The 19,408-nt window shown below is 42.5% G+C and overlaps 1 protein-coding gene across 5 annotated transcripts in view; it reads right to left on the bottom strand.

Annotated features, from left to right (window-relative positions):
- The window catches only part of TET1 (tet methylcytosine dioxygenase 1), a 156,388-nt gene that overhangs the window by 70,923 nt on the left and 66,057 nt on the right, over positions 1-19,408 (bottom strand). For all 5 annotated transcript variants that reach the window (XM_053308021.1, XM_053308025.1, XM_053308022.1 and 2 more), the window contains 2 exons: positions 8,715-11,223; positions 5,447-5,537 (listed from right to left, as the gene is read on the bottom strand). In XM_053308021.1, the coding sequence (XP_053163996.1) occupies positions 5,447-5,537; positions 8,715-11,223 (2,600 nt within the window). The remainder of the gene's footprint in view (positions 1-5,446; positions 5,538-8,714; positions 11,224-19,408) is intronic.

Here is a 19,408-nt window from a genome sequence, read left to right as displayed (position 1 = left end):
CTGTAGAGCAGAGCCGATGCAGCTCAGGTACTCCTGAGCTGAGGGTGATGAAGCAAGCTGGAAGATGGCTGGAACACGAGTGGAGGAAAAATTGGACAAACACAAATTAGAGCTCATTACCAAGCCTATTCTGTGGCAGTGATGGAACAAAAACAATGGGTTTTTTTCTGTTCACCACTGCAATCTCTCAGTGTCATCCAGCGGAGCTTTTCTGGGTGTTGCGGGACATCTTGAAATCTGGCCCCAGGCAAGATATGTTAGAACCCCTGGTAGCATGCTGTAACGCATTTGCACAGCACTTTGTAGGATAAAGTTGCTCACATTCGCCAAGAGTTAAGACTCTACAGCTGATGCTGTGTCATTGGGTGGAGTGTCCAGAGTAACCCCTGCTCCAGTTTTGTGGAGAAGTTGCAATTATTGGTGTCTGCAGATGTGGACAAGGTGTTCAGTCAAGTTCGGCTGACCATATGCATGCTTGACCCTTGTCCTTCATGGCTTATTACATCTAGTAGGAAGGGAATTTTTATCTGGGTCCAGCAGGTTCTATATAGTGAGAGAAGGAGTAGCCTCAGCTATGTCGAAGGAAACTAATATTTGACCACTCCTAAAGAAACCTAGCCTGGACCCAGGGGATATAAACTATAGGTCTATAGCCAATATTCTCTTCCTAGGCAAGATGCCTGAGTGTGTAGTAGCCGACTAGCTGCAGACACTCTGAAGAAACATTATCTAGATCCATTTCAACCAGGCTTCAGAACAGGAACTGCTTTGGTCACCCTAAGGGATGACCTGTGTAAAGAGGTTGGGGTGGGGGAAGTACAATCCTGTTAATTTTCTTGGACCTCTCAGCGGCTTTCGATACCATTAAACACGGTATCCTTTTGGATAAGATGGCTGAGTTGGGTGTGGCAGGCACTGCTTGGAGGTGGTTCCACTCCTACGTTGAGGCCCATTTCCAAAAGGTGGTGCTGGGGGATAACTGCTCAACCGCTTGGCAGTTGTGCTTTGAGGTTCCACAGGGTTCCATTCTTTCCCCTATGCTCTAGCATTTACATGGAACTGCTGAGAGAGGTCACCTGAAGATTTAGCCTGAGGTATCATCAGTACGAGAACACGCAGTTGTATCTCTCCTTTTCATCACATGTCGGTGGTTCCTCTGCCCAGGGGAATGATGTTCTAGATGGGGTTGCACCCCCACCCCCCAGGGACCAGGTTCGCAATACGCTCAACAATCCAGCATTGTCGCTCAGGTGGTCTCTGTGGCTCGGAGCACCTTTTTTCAACTTTGGCTGATACGCCAACTGCAACCATAACTGGATAGAGAGAGGTTGGCCACAGTTACTCATGCTCTGGTAACCTCTCGCTTAGATTACTGCAATGTGTTGTATGTAGGGCTGCCTTTGAAAAAGGTCTAGAAACTGCAGTTGGTACATAATAGGGCTGCAAGATTATTATCTGGGACTGGGCACTTTGATTATATTACACCAGTGCTTCATCAGCTGCACTGCTCCCAGTCCATTCCTGGGTCCAATTCAAAGTGCTCGTTTTAACCTTTAAAGCCCTAAATGGGACCGGGTTACCTGAGAGAATGCCTTGCCCAACTCGGGCCTTAAGAGCGTCTTCGGAGGCCCTGCTCCAATGCCCCTGCCAAACGAAGTGAGGCAGGCGGCTACTATGGAGAGGGCCTCTTTGGTGGTCACACCATTTATTGAACAGTCTCCCCCCAGAGGTTCACCTGGCACCATCACTTTGTTCTTTTAGCACCACCTTTCTGTTCACTCAGGCTTTTTAAAATTGATTTAGATTTTTTAAAATTGTTTTGTATTGTATTTTTGGATGTGTTGTGATTTCATGTGTTGTGTGTTTTTATTGGATGTTTTAATGTTGTGTTATGATCCAACCAAAAACAATTTGTTATGGGGCAGCTAACATAATTAATAATAGAAAATAATAATGTTTTAATATTATCCACTTCCATCATCCACCAGGTTTGCAACTTGTTATTCAAGCTCAGGAGATGTTGAGAAGCATATTGTGATGCAGCATAAGAGGCTGCAGTTCAAAGAAAAACAATCAGAAGCCCTGCTGAGTACACATAATTTCAAAGGCATGCCTAAATTAGCACTCTGGATTGTGACCAATGCCAGGCAACAGCAAAAATGTTCTCTGAGTCTGAAAGAAGAAACATTATTTCTTGCAATTAGCTCTACGTGGGCCTGCCTTTGTACATAGTTCGGAAACTTCAAAATGTGACAGCCAGACTGATCTCTGGGGCAACCCGGAGAGACCATATTATGCCTGTTTTGAAACAGTTGCACTGGCTGCCAATATGTTTCCAGGCAAAATACAAAGTTATTACCTTTAAAGCCCTCAACGGCTTAGGTCCAGGTTACTTTAGAGAGTGCCGCCTTCTGCATGATCCCCACCGCACGTTAAGGTCATTTGAGGAGGTACATCTCCAGTTACCACCGGTAGGTCTGGTGGTGACTCAGAGGCGGGCCTTCTCTGTAGCTGCTCTTGGGCTGTGGAATGTGCTCCCTGCAGAAATCCGTAACTTCATTATTGGCCTTCAGAAGAGCCCTCAAAACCTATCTGTTTGGCCTGGCCTTCCAGGGTTTTTAAATTGTTGTAAATGTTTGACTTGTTGTAACCTGGTTTTCCAGGGTTTTGAATGTTAACTGTTAATTTTTTTATGGTGTTTTACAGTCTGTTTAACTGTTAATTGATTTTAATTGTTCTGTTTTAATGTAAACCTCCCTAAGCCATTTTTGGAAGGGCGGTATAGAAATTGAATAAATAAAATAACCTTGCAGCTATTCATCATGTGAAGAAACTGCTCAGCCTTGCCTAGCTGGCACCTGAACTTCTCCCAAACACTAATTGGCCTCCAGCCCAATCTTTCAGTTGGCCACACTTGTCCTTTAATTTATCTTCTGAATCCAACCATCTGTCTGAGCCATGGTCCATAAGAACTGATAATGAAGAGGTGAACCTCCCAGACCCTCGCATACCATTCTGTGCACTCACTTCCTGTCCTACTCCAGTCCAGTGTTCACTCTTTTTTTTATCTGTGTGCGGAATGAGTTTTGTTCTGGGCAACAATATCAAGGTAGTGTGCGCACATGTGCATTCAGAGTAGGACCGTCCTTACTCAACCTGAGCAGGATCTAAAATTAATTGAGCAGACATCAAAAACCTTGTGAGCATGTGCACATCTTAGAGAGAACACTGGACACAAACATAGCAAGTTGTTGTGTGAGCTGCTGGTTCAGCTCCATATCTATAGGTTCAGGATATCTCGAGGAAGAGTTCTCTTTGAACTTTAAGTTACAGAGAGCATACATATTTTCATGCATTAAAAATGAATGATATCCTGTTTTTCCCCCACCCAAAATGGGGATGCCCAGAGCAGCCAGCAAACAAAACAATATAAAATTAAAATTTCAATAGCAACTAAGAAAAAACACACACAGCAAATTAAATAATTGTAGAACATCAGAGTAACACGAAGATTAAAAAGCCTGCCTAAGCAAGTAAGTCTTTGGGCATTGGCAGAATGCAAGGAGGGAGTGACTCTCAACTCCTGTGGCAGCAAGTTCTACATAGTAGGTGCCAACACAGGAAAAGATCCTTTCATGCTGGTGGTCCATCTCACCACCAATCAGATATCTGAAGGCAGAGGAACAAGTGGGTATTACCGGATGATTTAGAAATCAAGCAAATTCATAAAGGATTCAGAATTCATATTCTGCAGAAAGTGTATACATACAAATTTCATTATAACTATTGGTGAAATCTGCATACACAAAAGCAAAAGCCGGATTGATGTCCCTAAGAAATAAATGCTACCAAAGACATGGAATTTGGTTGAAAAAAATAGGAAAGCATTAAAGGAACTTTGACAGATTCCACACCAGCACACTGGCTGCTTACTTCAACCCAAAAGACGTAATGACATTTTGTATCAAATTGCTATTTCACATTTCCTCATACTTCTATCAACTAAAAGAGAAAGGGAAATAAAACCTTTAGACCACTCCACATCCCACATAAATGAAATGTGGAGGGGATACAAGTTTATAACTGCTGCAAAAGAACAAATTCAGGGAGCGTTCAAAATAACTCTTTTTTAAACCTCACCAGATACTTTTGTCCAATACATACAAGAGATGGAACCTGCTTGCAATATGCCTATGGGGTGGCAACTGGAGGGGGCGGGGAGAAGAGGCTGCAAACGTTTTCTGACCCTGAGTGGAAGGGAAGGAGCAGCGAGGTAATACTCATTGCTGCAGCAGTGACCCAGTCGTCCTCACCGGGTCCTTGCGAGGGAGGGAGAAAGGAGGCAGTTCTGGGGCAAAAGGAGATGGGAAGATGAGGCAGCAGCGGCGCCCACTGGAGGCTCTGGCAGAGCCAGGGGAATAAGCCAGCACGCTCACACTCTCTTCCCTCCCTTGCAAGAACTAGGTGGGCAGGACGGCGAAGACGCTGAAGCAATGGAAGAGGGAGAGCAGAAGCCCGTGTGGACTGAGGGGTGGAGGAGCAGGGCTCTACGCAAGTGGCCCTGAATGGCTGCTGGCCGGTACATGCACAGCAGCAGCCTGCCAACAGCGACCTTGCTCAATTTGAAAAGGGGGGGGGGATGTACGCAGCACTGAACAGGTTGGCCCAGGAAGGGGGAGAGGAGAAATTAATAGGGGGACAAGGTCCCCCTGGCCACAGGCCTGCTCTCTGCCCAGCTGTTTCCTGACACAGCCACTTTTCTCCCTGCAGCCGTCCCCCTAACCATTCTCACCGCCTCCACGTTCAGGCAGGGAAATCCGCTCTCCCGCTTTTATTGCAGCAAGAGCCTACTGGAAATTGTGATGAGTGCGCATGTGCCCTGAGGCACACATGCCTGTCATCGTTTTCGGTAGAGGCTAGAGCAAGAGAATCGGCTTTCTTGCTTTCATGGGAGAGCCGAGTTTCCCACTCTGGCTGCAGCTCTCCCTCTTCGGTCTCAGGGACAGCTGCGGGCGGGGCAGGGGGAGCAGTTCTGTTGGTGGTGCTGGTGCTGGTGAAGGGATGGCAACAGAGCTGTCTTCCCTTTTGCCACGGGCTGCCAGGGAACAGGAGGTGGAGGGAGCTGAGGAGGAGACTGCCCGCTTCCTAAAAATAGCTGCGTGGAGGGCTGCAGTTGTATGAACACATACCTTAAAGGAAACACAGTTCCAGTCCCAGTATCAACTGCCATTAGCATCATTGTCAGCTGACAGTATTCAACCCATTTTTCCCTAAGAAAAGAATCAGTACCCAGAAAAAAGCAAGCATTCCAGTAACTTGCCACTCAGATCCCGCATAAACAGGGTACGGAAGGCCCTGTGTATAAAATTAAGTTACATACATAATTCATACTACCCTTAATATTTTACCAAAGTTCCACATTTTAATGTCAATGATACTTCCTTACCTGTCCTCCATTATTTCTCTGACAGCAGCAACACTCGGTCCTGTTCCAAGGTGTGTATAATATGGCCCTTCATCCTTCTCTACAATTTGTTCTACAGAAAGGGTAAAAACAAATTGCTAACATGATTTAATGTACAGATTACTTTGCATATTAAGTACAGAGTATACACACATACTTAAAACCACTTAAAATGTCTTCAAAAATCCCCTGAGTGTCACCATAACCAGCAACCACACAGGTACTATCAGTTACTATGCTCGCTGGTTTTCTCCTGCTGTTCGCAGAAGGTTCCTCCACTGGACAAAGAGTAAGTGATATACTATTACTGTACAGCACTGGCCTTTAAAGACTGGAGAGTGATCAACAAATGGGTTGTTCTCTGACCCAAGGCAGATCACAACACTACTACCACCATCATTTGATTTTGTTTTTAGGGGAGAAGTAGAAAGGTGGACACATAGTGAAAAGAAAAACAATAATATGGTTCCTGTGGAAAACTGGATATACTGTAGTTGATTGCATTTGTTTACTAAATTTGTTTACAACAGTTGCTAAGGGAGGAGAAAATGTTGCTATTTGCTAAGGGATGTGGCTATAGACACTGGCAGGCTGCTGCTGGTCTAAGGATAAGGAAACAGTTGGCATTTTGGCAGTTGGCTTTAAAGAGGAGCTGAAAGGTGGAGGTTAACCTGAAGAAGAAAGAGCTGGAAATAAAGAACGCAGAATTAAGAGACAAGGCAGAGAGGAAGTGGAGAGAGCACTATAGTTAAAATAAGGGAAGCATGAAGAAAGTTGGGCATTAAGCAAGGACTATGACAGCTTTAGAAGTTGTTCCCAGAGACAACACAGCTATTCTGTACTGCCTGATCCTGTCAGAAAAGGGGGAGAAATGGCATCTAAAGAACATCATGGTCTGATAAACTCTGTGAGCAGCGAACCTAATTAAAATAAGACTTTCAAGGCAGCCAAAGATATTTGACAGAGTGAAAATAAGCTGGAAGGAAGTGATGCAGTGTTGTATTTGTGCTCACTGAGGAAGGTGTCTTGGAACAGGGGAATCTGGTCAGGGGCGGGCACTGAATAGCTTAGGAGCAACTAGTAGCATGGCCTTACCTGAAGTGGCTCCCTGGGCTTCCTTACAAATCCAATTGGCTGGCTGAGTGGGAGTATAGCTACCCCTCTCTCCTCCCAGCCCAAGTGTTCAGGGTTGCTTTTACTTTCTCTCCCATTCATTTTTCTGTTTTCTTCCTCCACAAAAGCAGTCTCTCTTGCTCCCCTTCTGTAATTCAGCAATTTCCCCTTCCTTCCTGGCTCACATGGATATATATTTCCCCAATACAAGGCTTGCGAACAGGAACTCTTACACACACTAAAAATCTGAGTACCTGAGCTCAAGGTTTGCAACAGGAGTGCACTTGTTTAAAAAACTTTGGGAACCCCTGCCCCAATGCATCCCAGTCAACTAGCTCCTAGTTTCACGTTTGGTTTCATGTCAAACTCACTGGGCAGGAAACCAGTAGTGGAAGAACTGGGCACTCGGAGACTCACTTTTTCCTAGTCTCTAAAATGAAGCTTTGTTTAAGAAGACTGATACAACTTGCTGACCATTTTAAAGTTGCATTTTTTTTTTTAATAAACAGAATTCTCTGCCTTGGATTTATCTCTCAGCCTCAGTATTAACTGATTACCTTTGATTATGTCTTTTTCCAGCTCTGCTAGCCATTTGAGGAATTCTGATGATAGAATCCCTTATTCTGTACATGTAAATTGTTTTACAAGGTGGCATTTTGTGACTGTCTCCATCTTGCCAAGCCACCATTTTGTACTGTAGCTCTCACAGCTCTGTCAAAAGCATAGCTCCCAGAAACTCAAGTCTGCCCCCTCCTGATTTAGGTGAATAACTGGTAAGAGAATCATTGTCACTCCTTTTAAACCTGATAGACCAAATTAATAATAACTAGCTGAACCCACACAGATTATCTGTGCATTAGGACTTTGTTGCTCTCCTTGCCCCCTGCTACAGCCCCTGCTTTATTGCTCAGTGCCAGCCACCCACTCTCAGTCACCCGCCCCCACCCCTTCCCTGCTCGCGCACTCACCCCTCCCCGCATATGGAATCCCCACTGCCCAATCACCATGATGCTTCTGTTCCGTTACCTCTGATTGGTGAAGCACTGTGTGGGCAGGGCTTGCCACGTACAACCTTAGTGTATTATATATCGAGATACCTCTTTTACACCAGAAACTACAAACAGTTTAAAATAATTTTAAAGTAAAGACATAGCCTTTTGGCTAATAAATATATATTGCTTTTAATCCATGCCTGAAATCTCCTGGGTGAATTATTTCCACATCTAACATTTTTACCACCTATCAGAGGAGGATATAGAAGACTAGTTAGCCTTTCAATTTGATAGACAGAACGAGGTAGATAATTTTTGCAATTTATTACTGGGGAGTTCTCCTTCAGAGTTAACCAAGGTGGATTTATCACAGTTATTGCTCCATACTGGAGTTAGAGATGAATTCTCAAGTCTTAAAAAAAATCTGAGGAATACTGCTGTGTGTAGTAGGCCCTCACTGAATAAGGGCAATTTCATTAGATGAAAACTGTCATTATTAAATCAGTATTTTATTAGTGATTCATAATTATCTTCCAAATATCTAGCAACAGGATCTGAACACATCTATAAGTAGCAGTGTATCACTTTTTCAACCTGTAGTTCAGTGAGATGACCCAAGTAGACAGAAATGAGAAAAACTAGAAGACAATGACAAAATATCTTCTTCTTGATTAACAGGAGTGGCTAGTTATTTTTACATACTATAAAACAAAGCAAATGATTGTCCTTCCTACTAGTTGTGGAGGAGAAGGGAACTTACTACTGTTCTGTGATGTATAGCTAGGAAAGTATTTTCAATCTGTAGGTATTGATATTGTTTTGTTTAGGTACCTGGCAAATATTCAGCTCCGCTATTGAGATTTATTGATATTCAACAGATCGGTCACAGCGAGTTGGCAAGCTTAAAGTTAGGTGGCTATCAAGGTAAAAGAAACCAAGAAATCCATTCCTACATCAGTTACCTGCATAGGATTTCGGGTGACCCAGCGGTTTCTTCACATCCATTGCAATGGGATGGAGGCTCATGACACTTTGACCTTAGTGCAGGTAAAAATCAGCATTTGCAGTCACCACCACCAAAAGAACACCTCAGTGAGAAGAAAGATTTCAGAACTCAATATAATAACGAACAAAATGGTACTTACCGACACAATCACATGTTGGAAAATCAGTCTGTCCTTTCTTTGTAGGGGTATCAATTAAGTTCTTTGTAGGGGTGTCTAGGAATTTCATAGGAGATTCAAGAAAGCTACTGAGTGTGTTCTTTGCTGGAGAATATCCTAAGGTTTCTGTACTCTGTGGGTTCTCAGCTGCCAAATTTCTTGATGTCTGAACTGTAACTTCACTTGTACACTCCACATTCCTGAGTGCCAGCGTGGTATCCTCTGAAGAGGTCTGACCACAGCTAATGGGCATCATTTGCAGTTTCTGATCCTTTTGTTGCTCCACAGCATCCTGATGAAGTTTTGCTTGGTTTTTCATGCATGTCTCATCTGCTCCGTGTCTAAGGGTTTGAGGCAAATTATGTATTTGAGCAATACTCATTTGCTGTACCTGAGAATTCTTGTCTTTTTCTGTAAACATCTGTACATTTTCACTTCCTTGGTTCAAACAGGAATTTGCTTCGAAGTGAGAAACAGTTGGGAGATTACTGGTGAGTAGGCCACTATGTTGTAGAGCAACAAGGGTGCCACTTGGAGGGCAGGTGCTCTGCACATCACTAGAGCCCAAAAGTCGGACGTGCCCAGACACCATTTCATGGCCAAACAACTTATCTTTCATTTTGTCCTGTGCTGAAGCAGATAAAGGTCTATGGAATATGATTTGAGATTTGGGAGGAAACAATGGTTTTTGTTGTGATGGCAAAGTAATCGGTTTTCGTGTCTTTTGTACTTTGGTTTTGGAAGATTTTTTCCCCAATGCAGTTAGTTTCAAATCTTGTGGCACGATCCGACCAAGCTTGCGGAGCTTAGAGGACTTTTTTGGTATGTCCTGTAACTCGCTACATTGGCATTCATGTTGTAGTTGATTATTTTGTTGGTCAGGCATTACTTGAGGTTTCTTTTTCAGTCTTTTCACTCTTGGTACTGGTTTGTCACTTTTCCTTGTTGGTTGCCTTTGCTTCACTAACAATGAGCTGTAATTGTTCTTTACAAATATAGATTGTTTCTTCTGCAGTAGGCACTGATCCTGTTTATATTTTGATTGCATATCGGGTGGTATTCGACTGATAAATGATGCCTTCTGATCTAGGCTTGCTTTGCTTGATTCAATTATTGCTGCAAGTTGAGTTAATTGGGTGGCTACCTCTTCTTCAACCTGGCTGTGAATGCCTGCCTTAGTTATAGAATTACTTTTTGAATTAAGACCATGAAAAGTCTTTCCTTCCCATTTTCCAAGCATGTCTATTTTGTTCCTTCGTTGTTTTACAGTACTCAAGTTTTTGGAACATGGCGCAATGGCAACTTTATGATGAAGAGGATGTTTCTTGGTAGTATGACTTGAATTTCCACCAGACACCAATGCAGAGAAAGACTTGGTGTCTCGTGGGGAGAAATGTAATCTACGCAATAAACTAGATGGACCTGGGGATTTAGTAGAAAATTCAGAAATAGCACCTTGACCATTGTAAAGCAAACTCTTAGGAAGGATTTTTCTCTGTGAATGAGTACGAGAAAAGAGCTGCTGGTCTTTTTGCAGACAAGTCCCTTTAATTGCTTTCACTGTGGAGGATATCAAAGTACATGAATTATCCTTTTTGCAATTGTTAAGTGAATATGAAGTTGCTTGTTGCTCTATACATTGAAAACTTTCCGTTTTAGCTGGTAAAGGAGCACCTAAAGGGATTTTTGACAAACTTGTTAATGCCTCAATAGCTACAACCTGCTCCACAGTTAAATTCCTGTTTTTAATGAGAGACACAAAGTCTGACTGAAGTGACAAGTCTTCAGGTTGGGAATCTTTGCTTGGTATATTTGAAGCACCATCTTCCAGGCAGCCATCTTTTTCAAGCAAAGGAGTGCAAGATGGCTTGTCCTGCAGGTTTAAATGTGAAACAGTTTGCAAAAGTGAGTTCTCAGTTTCCTGAATGGCATTAGAGTTTTCAGTCTGTTTCACTAGAACATGATCCTTCTTTAATGGAAGAGCACCACATGTACTAGTTGCCAAAGTGCTTGCATTATTCAACTGAGCTGTTTCAATCCAAGAGACATGGGAATTGCTTTCTTTGGAGTAGTTAGTCAGATCTGCATTTCTGTTCACGTTGGTTTTTTTCAGCGACACATCACATTCTGCTAGTGAACATGGTATGCTTTTAATGCCATTTCTAACAGTCTGTGCAAACAACCTTTTGGACTCATCTAAGTCACTGGAAGAATAAACTGCTTTGGGATCCTTTTCCAAATGTTTGAAATTCTCATCCCCTGCTCCAGCTTTACAGAGGTCACCATTCACATGGATGCTAAGCGACGGCTTCTCATTCTGTGCCCACTTCTCAGTTTCTAAGCCAGTCATACTTCCCTTTTCATTTGCCTGTACATTTTCCCAGGACAGTGGCTGGTTTGGTTTCACGTTGTATTTTTCACCATGGCCATTGGCAATGCATTCCATGAGCTCTGGTCTGCAGCCATTTACTGGTTTGTTTTCCAAATCTCCCTGCAAAACATAAGACACCATTTTAGCCAATGCTGAAACATAGGAAAATATAGAAGTGTCAGAACCACCTTAATCAACCTTTTAAATGGGTGAAAGTAGTGTAAGGATGCAACAAAAACACTAGAATATAGGCAAATATGTGAAGACCCAGTTTACTATAAGCCCTATTGATCAATGAAATTCACTTCCAATAAATGCAATCAGGGTAGGATCTCAGGGAACCATGATACCAAGTTTGCTTACTCTGAAGAAGTTTCTACTAAAATCAATAGGACAAACTTTATAACAGTGTTAAAGTAGTGTTTGGAAACAGAGAACAACATTTTGATTTCACATTTATACCAAGATAGTGACAGCAATTTCAGATAAAAGAAGCACAGAACTGTGGTCCAACATTTGCACCCTAAGACATGATCTCAGATTAAGTAGAAATATCTTTAGCTTGCTGAAGTGTGCTCGGCAAAACAACAGCTCAGAGGCAGAGGTAGCATGTTAGTGGGAAAATGTAAGAGGGAGGGAGGGATTGTGTTGGAAGAATATTCAACCTTCACAATTATACATGAGGAAACAAATTACTGAACATCTTACATGAAATTACAAAGCCTTATCTGTAATAAACCTATTTATCTATAGCTTCTAAAATGTGTTATGCTGCAATTTCTGGTCACTCACAAGTAACATGGGTTAGAAGTAAATGATAAGCCAAAACCCTTTTAATTAAATAGGATAGCCTAATAATATGTGGTCAGAAGTTTTGGTGCTTTTCTGAAGAAGTCATCTGGATCCATGTCTTGGAACAATGCTAAAAAATGTATGCTGCTGCACTGCATGACATCATATGGTTCTTTGTGTTAGCAATATAAAAGTGGGATGTGGGTTTGCCTAATGCTATTTAAAGTGTAGTGAGAGGAAACAGTGCATTGAGTCATGGAGAGATTAAAGAGATGATGGAAGTTGTGTGTGTCAAGAACAGGCTGCCTATTTGTAACTGATGTTCTTTGAGTGATTATCTGTGCAGTCACGACCATAATGGGGAGAGAGAATTTAAGATCTGTACAACTGACCATTTGAAGAACATCAAGTTACAGGTAAACAACATCTTGTTCTTTGTGATATCTGTGCATCTACGTCTATGGGATACTTGCAAATTTATATTGTGAACCGCCTGGGGACTTTTTGTATGGGATGGTATATAAATGTACTAAATAAATCTTATTAGAAGAAGGGTGAAGTGTCATCAGGCAAACAAGAAATGAAAGACAGTCCTCCCTAAGGCAGCATTAGAAAGTAGAGATGTGCACAAAACGCAATTTGGAGTCAGAATCGTGGCACATCCCTTTAACACGGAGGAATTACACAGTTGCCACTGGACGACACCGGCACACACATGGCCTCCACAAATGCTTTTCGCGGCATCATGTGGGGGCAGCTAGGCGGCAGTGCCGCCAGCATGCACCAATAGCTGGGCGGAGCCTGTCATTATGGAAGTAGCAGCATGCAGTGGCAGATAGTAGTGTGCATGGTTCGGTTCGGGGAGGGGAGTGTGTGTCTTTAAGAGGGGTGGTAGTACTTACCCCCCCGCCGCTGGCGGTTTTCCAAACGTTCTTGGGGCGGCAGAGTTCCTCCGTGCCACCCCTGCCCCTGTCATTGTCCTAGCTAGCTTAAAAGCAGGAAGAGCTGGTGGCGCGCATGCGCCCTTCTCTGCGCACACACTCGTCTCTGCCGCTGGCGGAGGAGGAATGTACTCCCTGTTAAAATCAGAGCTTCTCCATCTCTGCGGGCTTTTAAAAAGACCCCTAAGACACATCTGTTTCCTCAGGGTTTTAATTAAAACTAATTTTCAACTGTTTAATTGTTTTACTCTTTGAAATTGTTTTATTCTGTATTGTTTTTATTCTGTGAAAGTAGTTTAATTGCTGTAACTTGGATTATGTTCACTGCCTAGCTCTCTCTCTCTCTGTGGTGGTATATAAATATGATGAAAATAAATAAGTCAGAAATTTAGTGTTGTTCTCCCTTAACCCCTGCTTTCCATACAAAAGTTGCCCAAAGAGAAAAAAGCCCTACTGCACAAACTGTCCGGTTTCTGCATGTATCTCCACTGAGCCCAAGAACGGAAGGCAACAGTCAACATTCAATCCAACCTGCAAACAAACAGAAACATTGGTCCTACCGTGAAGGGTTCTTTCTCCTCTGAAGTAGGAGGTCACGGCTCACACTGTGAGCCGTGACCTCCTACTTCGAGGGAGAAAAACCAGTTCACCCAGGGACTCTACCTGCAGATTGGCTATTACTAGGACTACTGTACCTCCTGATCTACCCTACACAAGATTCAGAAAAATAAAGAGCATTTATGCTCTTTTTCTTCTGGACATCACATTTTTAAAAAATCAAAGTAAGTGAACAGCACGGCTTCACTTTAGGGGAAAGGAAATTAAAACCTCCCATGCTGCTGCTCCTAAACTATCCTTTTTCAACTTTGTAACATCCATTTGGAATGGAAGGGCTGAATAATGCCTGACTAGCTCTCTCCCCACTAAGATCCTCATCACACCTTCTATTAACCACATGTTGTTATGGCAGGAAACAATTTAACACAGAACTTGATATGGTATATTTCACGTGTTTCCGATAAACCTTTTGAAAATTGGTCTCAAAACACTATAACACACATTTTTGTGTATTGTTAAAAATTAAAAACCATCAATATCAGTTTGAAGAACAGGAATATAAGTACCCATGGTGTGAAGCATCTCAAAATTATTGCGTTTGAGCCACGTGGCAGACAATTTTCTGGGGCACCACCAACTTGACTTCTGTAATGCGCTCTACATGGGGCTGCCTTTGTACATAGTCCAGAAACTTCAGTTGGTTCAGAATGTGGCAGCCAGGTTGGTCTCTGGGTCATCTCAGAGAGACCATGTTACTCCTTTACTAATGGAGCTACACTGGTTGCCAATAGGTTTCGGGACAAAATACAAAGTGCTAGTTATAACTTATAAAGCCCTAAACGGCTTAGGCCCTGGGTATTTAAGAGAGCGTCTTCTTCACTACAAGCCCCACCGCCCACTGAGGTCATCTGAGGAGGTACGTCTCCGGTTACCGCCAACTTGTTTGGTGGCTACACAGAGACAGGCCTTCTCGGTCGCTGCCCCAAGATTGTGGAATGCGCTCCCTGCTGATACACGATCCTCCCCATCTCTGGCAATTTAAAAAAAACATCTGAAAACCCATCTTTTCTCCCAAGCTTTCTCAGCTTCCTAAATTTTTAAAGTTTTAATCTCTGGTTTATTTTTAATTTTTTAAATTGTTTTTAGGTTTTTGTATTTGTTTTTAACTTGTTTTATGCTATTGTTAATCACCCAGAGACGAAAGTTTGGGGTGATGTACAAATTTGATTGACAAACAAACAAACAAACCTTGTCACCCTATACCCCTGCCTGAGATTAAAACCAAGACTTTTTGTATTCAAAGCAGATGCCCTACCACTGAGTTACAGCCCCTCCGCCTTCTAACAGTTTGGCCAAACTGTCAAACTAACTTTTCGTTTCAATGTTTTGTTTCAAGACTATACCAAGGCATCAGTTGAGAAGATTCCTCACCTCCTTTTACCACTATAAAAGTTGTGCCATTGAGTCAGTGTAGACTCCTGGAGACCAGAGAGCCATGTGGTTTTCTTGGTAGAATACAGGAATGGTTTACCATTGCCTTCTCCTGCGCAATATGAGACGATGCCTTTCAGCACCTTCTTATTTTGCTGCTGTACAATATAGTACAAGCAAAATGCCATCCAGTAAAGTTGCTCTGGAGGAAAATAGGCCTGGTGAACTCAGATTGGTGGTTTCCAGAGTTTAAGTCACCCTATGCCAGTTCCAATGCATTTCCCCGCTAATCTTCAAGCACAAGTCAATTGATTCAACTTGGGATTCCTAGTTTCAGGAGCATTTGGAAAGACAAACTCAGATTTGCCTATTTATTTGAATTATCCCTAATAAGTCCACTTGCAGATTCAGGGAGGAGTATACATAAGAAGCATATGAGCTACAAAATGCAAGCTGAATCATCCTAGTTGGTGAAAGTCAGTTACACAAAACTGGACCATTAATTGGCTGGGATTACCAATGCATTGCTGTATGAAGACAAAATGCTAGATGGCTCCAAATCTGCGACTCAAAACAAATAGCTACTCTTCTGTCTCCAGCCTTTTCTTTCTGGGAGAGGTTATTGAGTGAGTGATGGTAATTCTTGGCACATCTGAATACCATCAACAGAAGTCAACACAATTACCCAAAGTGAAGTAGCAGCTTTGTTATATCTGCTCTCCCCTACCCCACCCCCACACACTTCAGGTTAAGGTTCATTTACATCCACCACATGCCCCTTGTGTACCCAAACGTAAGTAAACAGAATTAGCTTGCCTCAAGCTAGAAATGCAGTATGCAAAACTCCTACTATTAAAATTGTCTGCTGACAATGTACTTGAGTTTATGCATATTCCTCCCAAATACACATCAATGGAAAATACGATATTATATATAGCGTAACTCCTCAAATATTTTTAAAGCAAAGTAAGGGCATGGAGCAAGAGCTGTGAGAAGAGTGTCTGTGACACAAGGATGCAATTATCAACCATCACAATTGCAAAATCCTAAGGACGACAAACCACCGAAGAGCAAGTTTTCCACAAGGATTTTTAATTCAAATTGGTCTACTACCCCATGATACTTTTTTTAATTATTCTATTTATTTTTTGCATTTCTATCCTGCTCTTCTTCCAAGGAGCCCAGAGCAGTGTACTACATACTTGAGTTTCTCCTCACAACAACCCTGTGAAGTAGGTTAGGCTGAGAGAGAAGTGACTGGCCCAGAGTCACCCAGCAAGTCTCATGGCTGAATGGGTATTTGAACTCGGGTCTCCCCGGTCCTAGTCCAGCACTCTAACCACGACACCATGCTGGCTCCTTTTGACAGGCCCACCACAAAAATAAACACACCAAGTACTTTGTAGAACCAAGGACAGCAGTGGTTTTGGTTTTTGAACAGGATCAAATAAAAGGACTCAGCTACCAGCTTATCAAAACTGCACAGTTTTGTGATATTTGCATTGCAGAAAATTAATTTATAAACCAAAGGCACTTACACCGGGTGCCTTTGGATATTAAATAACCAGCTATTATTTAATAATAAATAATTAACACCGGATATTAAATAACAAATATCAACCAAACGAAGCAATTCCCTCCCCTTCTTTCTGATCCAGAAAACAACTACACAGCTGCAAATTAAGGTGGGGAGGAGGGCGAGAGTTTAGAAACCAAGTCTCTGTGAGAAATGCTAGAATACTTCTCAATCATCAAGGGCAATCCAGCCTGTTCTGAACACCTGCTAATGTGCTGGACATGGATGCAAAGTCAAATGCTTGCAACAGGAGAGTGCTCTTCACAATCAGTGCCTATCAAATCAAGTGCAGTGGTACACCAGTCACCTCAGCAAGACTCAAGAAGCTTCAAGGATTGGCACCTGCACATCCCAGATCAGGGCCAGATGATGTTTAACAGCTGCTCTTCTCTCACCCAAAAATGATTCAACCCAAGAAGCAGGTGGCGGAGTGAGGAGTGCTGGGAATCTCATTACCAAGACAGAAACTATACATTTGTATGCTAGTTCAAAACTAACCTTGTAATTTGCTATTTGCCTGCTCACTTGGGGCAAGAAACAACTGAACATGAAACCAAATAACCTGCACTTGCCCCACATGGAGTACTCACTCAAGAATCATGCATACAGGTACCATGGTCACTTGCGTGATTAAATATGACTGGCACATTGATCTTTGGGGAAATAGGGTTCCACAAGGCTGGTAACAGTGGGCTGGTTCAGACAACACTGTCCACCAGACAGGATGTACCCACCATCCAATCAGGATGTAAATACACATCCCATAGTGCCCCAGTCAAGGGGCAGAGTGGTGGGCAAAGTGGCAAGTAGTTTTTCCTCTCTTTTTTCCCCCATCTGTGCATGAAATGAGTTTGTTCTGGGTGGCAGTATCAAGGCAGTGCGTGTACACATGCATTCAGAGTGGGGCATTCCTGATTCAACCAGTGCTGTATCTAAAATTAACTGAGCGGACATCAAAAAATTTGTGAGTGTGCGCACACTTTAAGAGAAAACACTGGTGGCAAGTTAGGTAAAATGGGGTGAGGCAGAGGCAGGGCTGTATCAGTGAGGGTTCACCCAAGTGGCAGGGTAGTCCACTGCAAGTTGCCTAAAGCAGCAACAGGCTGCCTCCAATCAGAGGCTATCTCACAAATGTTTGAATATGGGGTCTCCCAGTTTGGGTGTTCCCATCTCCAAGGAACATAGGAATGTAGGAATGTAGCTCCAGGGGGGCTGGTATCCTCTAAACAGGCCTGAGTAAGATGGTCCCTCCCTGAGTTTAGAATAAGGGCTGTAGCTCAGTGGTAGAGCACTTCTTTGCATTCAGAAGGTCCCAGGCTCAATTACTGACATCTGTAGGTAGGGCAGGGCAAGACCACTGTCTAAAACGTGGGAGAGTCAGTGCCAGTCAGTACCGTACTGAGCTGGATGGTCCATGATCGGATTCAGTATAAGGCAGCCTCCTATGTTAGTAGATTAATATAAGCCGCACAAGACTCTATACCACTAAGAACTGCATGTAATTACACATTTTGTCTTTATTCAAAAGAGTTATTTTTAAAAGGCTATAACTAGTACAAACAAATTACACTCCTGTTAAACTTTTTCTTTACAATGAATCCTGTCTGGAATCAACTTATCTTCTGGGATCCCTCTCCCACCACTGATATCCTTATTGAATACTTGGGATTCTAACACTCTTAAGATTTTTAAAGATTTTCTTCACCTGAGCATGCTCTGTATTCACATACACACACACTTCAATGAACTGAAGCTAGAAATATTCCACTTAGTTGCTTTTTGGGTAGGCACCTTGGTCCTTATTTACCCTGCAGGGCCAGGTGTGTAACTATTATTTTTCTGCACATTTATACAACTCTTACTACTTCTATTTTCCTAATGGGAAAATAGAATTTTCCTAACATTAGAATCCTTTTCTCTGATGTGCTGCTTTTTTGTTGTTCTCTTTTCACATAAGGGAGCATTCAAACACATCATTGCCACCTTGCATAGTACAGTCCATGAAGAGGTGTACTAAGCGATAGTGCTGTCTTCTCCTTTGTGCTCAAGTAAAGTCTCTTCAGAAGTTTCGGATGTGCCTCACATCCCCTTTCTTTACCAAAGGTTAAATTTCTGTTCAAATGCAATAAAGTGCACATGCAATGCAGTGTGAGAATAGTTAATACATAGCAACTTCTTATGTGCTCTGAAAAAACAAGAGACTTTCGATCACAGATATAACCACAGTATCAAAGAAAAATAGGTTATAAGACACAAATATTGAAGATAGCAGCAATGCCAGGAAAGCAACCAATAATGTCATCTGACAATAGTATATGAGAGTGTGCATGAGTGCAAGTAGAAAGCTCTCCGCCATGAGCTAGCCAGACACTCCAACTCACTCAATGAACACAGAGGGGGAAAATATACCAACATGCTCAGAACAAGTAGCTAAGCATTTTCACCAGCAGATTTTAAAACACCCCAATTCTTAGTCCCAACAAAGGCTTCACTAAAATGATCCCACCCACCCACCGCCCACTCCCAAGTGTGGTTTGCCTCTCAACTTGCTGTTCCTTGCTAGTCAATTTGGACATCACACTAAACTATGGTTAGACTCAGGAGAGAGAAACCATATGAAAAAATGGAACAAGACATAGGCAGCAGGAGTGCATAATCCTATTGATCACATCTCATTCTCCAGATGACGCTTTGGAGGATCATCTGAAATGAGCCAATGGCAACTGATTTGAATAGACAAAATTGTGCATCTGTCTGTCTGATGAGATATTGTCAATCTGATTAGTTACAAAGACTTCAACACAAAGATTACCAATTCATATGTATACTACTGAACTAGCTTAGCTCACAAAAACTGCAAAATAATAAAAACCTAATGAAGCACACCCTGATCTTTTTTGTGATTTTGATGCTGACAGGAGTCCCGCATCCCACACAACTCCCCTAGCCTGACCGACAGACCCTAGACATGATTGCCTCATTATTAGTGCTACATTGTTCACTCTAA

Source organism: Hemicordylus capensis, chromosome 3, assembly GCF_027244095.1.
Source record: "Hemicordylus capensis ecotype Gifberg chromosome 3, rHemCap1.1.pri, whole genome shotgun sequence".
Classification (NCBI taxonomy): domain Eukaryota; kingdom Metazoa; phylum Chordata; class Lepidosauria; order Squamata; family Cordylidae; genus Hemicordylus; species Hemicordylus capensis.
The sequence above is the reverse complement of the archived record's forward strand: the minus strand, read 5'-3'. Positions and strand labels throughout refer to the sequence as shown.